The following is a 7500-nucleotide window of genomic DNA, read 5'->3' as shown; positions in this document are numbered from 1 at the left end:
TTCTTTACTCAAGGGGTTACTGCACTGTATTTTTTCAGTGGCCACTTTCTTATGGGTAAGGGTAGAAGAGACTCTTTAGCTATGGTAAGCCGCTCTTCTAGGAGAAGGACACTCCAAAATCAAACCATTGTTCCCTAGTCTTGGGTAGTGCCATAGCCTCTGTACCATGGTCTTCCACTGTCTTGGGGTAGATTTCTCTCGCTTGAGGGTACACTCGGGCACACTGTTCTATCTTATTTCTCTTCCTCTTGTTTTGTTAAAGTTTTTATAGTTTAAATAGGAGATATTTATATTAATGTTACTCTTCTTAAAATATTTTATTTTCCTTTCCTCACTGGGCTATTTTCACTGTTGGAGCCCCTGGGCTTATAGCATCCTGCTTTTCCAACTAGGGTTGTAGCTTAGCAAGTAATAATAATAATAGAAGTTTGTTAGATTTAAGCTGGTCATTTTGGAATTAGAATGGAATATAAGCCATCCTAATGTATGAGCTACCTGACTTTTGACTGTTATTGTACAGCTTTACTTTGTAGTTCGTATATAGAATTCAATCTAACTTGGTAACAAATGATAACTGTTGATGAATATTCTCCTTGCAATATGATCTTCCTAATCGGGTAGTTGAATCAGTAGAACTTCAAAAGTTCAAAGTTGCAGCAAATGTTTTTATGTTGACCAGGCTGACATGAGTCTTTTTATAGTTTATATATGACATATCTGTTTTTGACGTGGTTAATAGTTTATATAGGACATATCTGTTTTGACGTTGTTACTGTTTTTAGAATGATTTATTGTTAATTTATTCTCATCATTTATTTATTTCCTTATTTCCTTTCCTCACTGGGCTATTTTTCCCTGTTGGAGCCCATGGGCTTATAGCATCTTGCTTTTCTCACTAGGGTTGTAGCTTGGCTAGTAATAATAATAATAATAATGATAATAATAATAATATACGCCCCTCTTATATTTAGTTTTTATTCATAAACTTATTTATAATTTTCAGTTCAATAGAATTGAAAACAAAGGTTACAAGGACTCATTTTAGTGGAGTCAATTTTCTAAAGAATAGATAGCTATCTACTTATTTAACTAAAAAAGTAAAACTCAAAATTTCTTCAAATGATGATTACCAATCTCATAACAGGTAACATACGTTTAGGATAATTGTACTCTTTCTTAATTCCCATATACAGTAAATTATATTGTTATGTATACTATGGACAACATTTCCCATGGTCTAGGATTGCCGAGGCTCTATGAAGAGTTAATTTTTCAATGTATGGGCACTTATTGCCTGAAATTTCATTCCAAAAGCTGAATTTACTGGCAAGTTTAGTAGCCAGAGGTGATTAAAATGATGAAGAATGAAGTATATTTTGATGTTCAGTTTAAGTGAATATTTAAGTTAAGGTATATAAGGTAAACTTACGGGCAAGTTCAGTACCCAAAGGTGATAAAAATGATGAAGAATGAAGTATATTTTGATGTTCTCTTGAAGTGAATGTTTAAGTTAAGGTAAATAAGGTAAACACACGGGCAAGTTCAGTACCCAAAGGTGATTGAAGTGATGAAGAATGAAGTATATTTTGATGTTCTCTTGAAGTGAATGTTTAAGGTATATAAGGTAAATAACACCAGCACTGACACTCTTCTTCTTCAACAGGCTCGAGGCGAAACGAGAGCTGTGGATGGAGGTTATGGCTACCTACGGATTCCCAAGTGGTGGCTGGGCATCACCCTGATGGGCCTGGGTGAGCTCACCAACTTCGTCGCCTATATATTCGCTCCAGCTATCCTAGTGACGCCTTTGGGAGTCTTCTCAATCGTCTGCACCGCTGCTCTGTCTCCTTACTTCCTTAAAGAACGCCTGGCAATGCTAGGAAAGCTGGGGTGTATCCTTGTGCTCGTGGGCTGCGTCATCGTAACACTCTGTGGACCGAAGGACCGAGAGATCGCAACTATGGAGGAGCTACAGTCGCAGCTTCTGCATCCGGGGTTCTTGATCTACGCCAGCTTGGTAGTGCTCATCTCGGCAGTGTTCATGGCTTTAGTTCCCCGCTACGGTCATAAATATGTTCTCTTGTATATCACTATATGCTCGTCCTTTGGATCCCTTTCCGTTATGTTCTGTAAAGGTGTTGGCCTAGCTCTGAAGCAGACCGTTGGCGGTGTAAACGAATTCACTCACTGGGCTACATGGGTTTGTCTTGTTGCTCTTATAGCTTGTTTACTTATTGAGACTATTTACATGCAGAGAGCTCTGGACCTCTTCAATAGTTCTGTTTTCATGTCCATCAATTATGTGTTGTTTACTTCTCTTGTCATAGTGGCATCCTCCATTCTGTATACTGAACTGAAGGTCATCGGCTGGAAAAACATACTTCTTACATTACTGGGATTCATCGTAAACATTGTTGCTCTTTTCATGCTGCACTTAGACAAGGAAGAAAGCAACAACAGTTCAGCAGTAGACCCAGAGGAACCCCCTGTGGAAGCTCCACAGCCTATTAAATTACCTGTCTCACCCCTTGACCAGGGCTCACCACTGTTGGGTCGTGCCCCTGCCTCACCTCTCGCTGGAATAAATTTGCCTCATACAATGTTCCCTACGAAGACCAATTCCTGCAAGTCTCTCATTAGCCAGAATTCTTTACCCCACCATACCTCAAGGGAAAACCATCAAAACTCATGTGATAATAACCAGGATAATGAAAGCCATCACAGTAACTCATCTCACGATAGCAGCAGCAGCAGCAGTAGCAGAAGCAGCAGCAGTGAAGCAGGACGTAGCAGTAGTGGTAGGAGCGACTCTCTAAAGGAGCGTCGACACAGTCAAGCCTGTGAAGAGAGCCGCGGACACTGCAGGTCATCTTCAGGCTGTATGTGTGAGGTTCCATTACTTAATGAACTGCACTCTTCGAGTTCAAAGTTTTCTGTACAATTTGCACCTCAAAGAGATGGCCACAAAACTGGCAGAAAAAACAAATCCAAAAAGGGAGATATGGACATTGATGTGGAAGATGTCACAGAAGATACAGATACTCATCATCTGTAAGAGTCATTCTGAATTGGAGCACAGATTTCCATTCCTATCCTTATGTGCCATATTGAAGGCTGTTTAGTAGTGTGAATCTACAACTAACTTTCAATATATGAAGTAACTTACATATGATGATTAAAGCAAGTGACCTATATGCGAAAGCAGAAAGCTGCCAGATAGCGTTGCCTTACTCTTATGTAAGTATTCAATAGCTTAGGCCTATACCTTTAAATGTGCCTACTAAAGAAGATTCCTTTCCAGAGGTTATAATAGCTTAACATTAAATCTGAGAGATGGAAATGAGTTTGCAACTATCAGTGTTTCACTTTATTTTGTGTGTATTTTAACGCAAAGATTGAAAGTTCCTCTCGATTATGCATAGCGCTTTGTGATCTTGTACATATTGTAAATAGACATGTAAATTAGTTTCTATAATGACATGAGATTTATTGATATTTCTTGCTATATACTTTCTTGATTCCCTATGGCACTGAGTAACTGGAGGAGATTCAAGTTGCCAGAGGAGACTGGCAAGAGCTGATGAGATGCCTTGAGCAGAATGGAGACGATCCTCTACAGAGGCTGGAGGAGTTTCAAGTTGCCAGAGGAGACTGGCAAGAGCTGATGAGATGCCTTGAGCAGAATGGAGACGAACCTCTACAGAGGCAAGATTACTTAATTGGACTAGTTTCTTTCCTGGTATTTTGATACAAATCAATTTGTAGGACCATTAGATTACAGCAATGAATATTGACATTTTTAATCACTGGCCATTTCATAGAAAAGCCGAAGAGTTGCAGCGGCCCACTGGAAATGTCCCTGGACGTGAGATTGAGTCCTGCTGAAACTTGATCATTTCTTTAGTGTCTGCAATTTTACACAATCCTTGCAAGCTGAAATGTCTATCTTAGGTTCTAAAAGGCAGGGTTGTGGTGGCTGATGTGGTAACGTCCCTGCCTGGTAATCGCCGGACGGTAGATCGAGTCCCTTTCAAACTTGATAGTTTCTTTAGTGTCTGCAACCTCACACCATCCTTGCAAGCTGAGGATGGGCTCTTTGGGGGAGCTTATAGGTCTACCTGCTGAGTCATTAGCAGCCATTGCCTAGCCCTCCTTGGTTCTAGCTTGGGTGGAGAAGGGCCTAGGGCGCTGATTATATGTACAGTATATGTGGTCAGTCTCTAAGGCATTGTCACTGTCCCTTTCCTCTACCATTCATGAGAGAATACAAGGTAAGGGCTTTAGTGGAGCTATAGGTCCACTTGCTGACTTATCACCAGCCATTGCCTGGCCCTCCCTGGTCTAGGAGAAGGGCCTTGGGCTATGATTATATGTATATGTGGTCAGTCTCCAGGGCACTGTCCTGCTAGCTAGGGCAATGTCCCTTGCCTCTGCTATTCATGAGTAGCCTTTAAATCTTAAAGACCTGTGGCTCAGCTGATGAGATAAAGACTATGGTTAGTGGCCGGAACTGTTATTGTAATTTCTGACTGACGGAAAGGGAAAAATGTTGTGTATATATAAACGTATGTATAGATAGGACATTCTTGGGCACATGGACATGGCATTTATTGAAGTATTTGTGTATATGATTGGAGGTAGATTATAACGTTGACGAGTAATTCATAATATATATACTTATGTATATATATATATATATATATATATATATATATATATATATATATATATATATATATATATATATATATACATACATACATATATATACACTATGGTTATGTATATATGGTATGTTCTTTATGCATATATGCATAAAAAGATGTTTTCTTTTATTGTTATAATTACATCACTACATTTTTATATACATTTTTAATTTATGTTTTTCATGACCTATATAGAAAAAGAAATTTTTTTTATCGAATGATCTCTAATTTTATACATTACACAAATTTTAATTTAAATTTTTTTAGAACCAGGATAAAAAAAGTAAATGTTATCAATTGAATTCTGACTTTATACAGTACACAAATATATTCAGGTACATTCTTTCCAACTGAAACTTTTTTTTTTTTTTTTTTTTTCAATCTTCTCTGAAGGTTGAAGACAAGTTCAAGGGCATTAGTACAGCAATGTTCCGTCCTTATTCAGTATTGTATAATTCCTCTTGAATAATCGTTATACATTTTAGGAAAGATATTTATAAACACAATGTCATTCACGTCCATAAGGTAAAATCAGTGTCTAATATATTTGTAAGCAAGTAAATACATTTTTTCAGTACAGAAAAATATATAATCGTTATACATTTCAGGAAAGATATTTATAAACACAATGTCATTCACGTCCATAAGCTAAGACCAATGTCTAATGTATTTGTAAGCAAGTACATACATTTTTTTTCAGTACAGAAATATATTATATAATTCCTCTTGAATAATCGTTATACATTTTAAGTAATATATTTATAAACACAATGTCATTCACGTCCATAAGCTAAAACCATTCATGAGTGGCCTTTAAACTATATATTTCTTAAACACAAGGAACTGCATTTTAAGCGTGTGATTTTTTTCAAGTGCCAATTTGTCCAATGTAAATTATTCTAATATATATGAGTAATTCAGTGTTAGGTTTTAGGCATTTTAGAAGAATATTAGAGGCTAATGGTGACTTTGAATTTAGACGAAAAGTTTATTTTTAGTTTGAAAAAAAAATGTAAATTGATTTTTTTGAACTGTAGATTTTTTTTGTAACAAAATCTGTATTATTTGAATATAATACTGATAATATAAGTATGTTAAATTGAATGTATTTTGCTACTGAGGTTAATTTAGATTTTAATACGTACGAATTTATACGAAAATTTGATTTTTCAATTTAATAAAAAAAATCAAGAAAATGTAAATTGATTTTATTTAAATATAATACTAATTATATAAGTATGTTAAATTGAATGTATTTTGCTACTGATGTTAATTTCGATTTTAATATATACGAATTTAGATGAAAAAAACATTTTTAGTTGAATATAGATTAAAAAACTGTAAATTGATTTTCTGAGTAGATTTTTTTATATTAAATCTGGGTTATTTAAATAAAATACTGATTATATAAGTATGGAAAATCTGTTTTTTAGTTTGAATAAAGATTAAAAAACTGTAAATTGATTTTTCTGTGTAGATTTTTGGTATACAAAATAGGGGTTATTTAAATAAAATACTGAATGTATAAGTATGTTAATTGAGTGTATTTTACTACTGAAATTAATTTAGATTTTAATACATATATTCAATAAAGATAAATATTTTTAAAACGATGTGGAACTAAACATTACAAATTAGGGTTGTGTTGGCCTATTGGAAAAGTCCCTGCCTGGTGATATGCCGGACTGGGGTTCGAGTCTCGCTCTAGCTCGATAGCTTCTTATAGTGTCTGCAACCTCACATCCTTGTGAGCTAAGGATAAGGGCTTTAGTGGAGCCTATAGGTCTAGCTGCTGAGTCATCAGCAGCATTGTCTGGCTCTCCCTGGACCTAGCTTGGGTGTAGAGAGGGCTTGGAGAGATGATCCTATGGTATATGGTCAGTCTCTGGGACTTGTCACTGTCCTATTCATGAGTGAATTGAATATAAGGACTTTAATAGAGCCTATATGTTGAGGTCATCAGCAGCCATTTGCCTGGCCCTCCCTGGGCCTAGCTTGGGTGTAGAGAGGGACTTGAGAGCTGATCATAGGGCATTGCCATTGTCCCTTGCCTTTGCCATTCATGAGAGAATAAAATTCAAGGGCTTTAATAGAGCCTATATGTTGAGTCATCAGCAGCCCACTGCCTGGCCCTCCCTGGTCCTAGGTTACATGGAGAGAGGGCTTGAGAGCTGATCATGTGTATATATGGTCAGTCTCTAGGGCATGTCAATGTTCCTTGCCTCTGCCATTCTAAGAAACTAAAAGATAAGAACTTTAGTGAAGCCTATAGGTCTAGCTGCTGAGTCATCAGCAGCCACTGCCTGGCCCTCCCTGTTCCTAACTTGGAGAGAGGGCTTGGGAGCTATTTATAGACGGTAGTCATACAATGGGTATAGATTGTAATACTTACTTTTAGAAGTATATTATGCCAAAGATTTACTGTTAGATGTTGTTAGTATAAAGAGTAGGTTAAGCCAGGAGACAAAGGGAGAGAGAGAGAGATTGAGAGAGTGAGTGTTTAAATATATCTCTCATTTGCCTCCAGCTATTTGACCCCAAATGATTGAAAATAATAGTGTATATTATGTGGCAGAAATATATTCAAAATAAAATTAAAACTTATAAGCGTTTGTTTTATTTTTCCTAGTTTTTTTTATAGTTCAGATATATTTTATGTGTTTGTTTTATTATTTTTTTATATTTGATAGTTTATACATTTTATAAGTGGTTGTTTTATTTTTTTTTAATCTAGATGCATTTATAAAAATCTTAAATTCCATAGGATTGTACTTTGTGATGTTGCAATATAACA

At 36.0% G+C, this 7500-nt stretch overlaps 1 protein-coding gene across 2 annotated transcripts in view; it reads left to right on the top strand.

Moving 5' to 3' along the window:
* LOC137621418 (uncharacterized) overlaps positions 1 to 3702 on the top strand; it is a 128893-nt gene extending 125191 nt beyond the window's left edge. For both annotated transcript variants that reach the window (XM_068351717.1, XM_068351718.1), the window contains one exon: positions 1664 to 3702. In XM_068351717.1, coding sequence (XP_068207818.1) covers positions 1664 to 3055 — 1392 coding nt within the window. In that variant the 3' untranslated portion in view covers positions 3056 to 3702. The remainder of the gene's footprint in view (positions 1 to 1663) is intronic.
* Positions 3703 to 7500: the final 3798 nt, after the last annotated feature.

This window comes from Palaemon carinicauda, chromosome 28, assembly GCF_036898095.1.
Source record: "Palaemon carinicauda isolate YSFRI2023 chromosome 28, ASM3689809v2, whole genome shotgun sequence".
NCBI classification, from domain to species: Eukaryota; Metazoa; Arthropoda; class Malacostraca; order Decapoda; family Palaemonidae; genus Palaemon; species Palaemon carinicauda.
The sequence above is the reverse complement of the archived record's forward strand: the minus strand, read 5'-3'. Positions and strand labels throughout refer to the sequence as shown.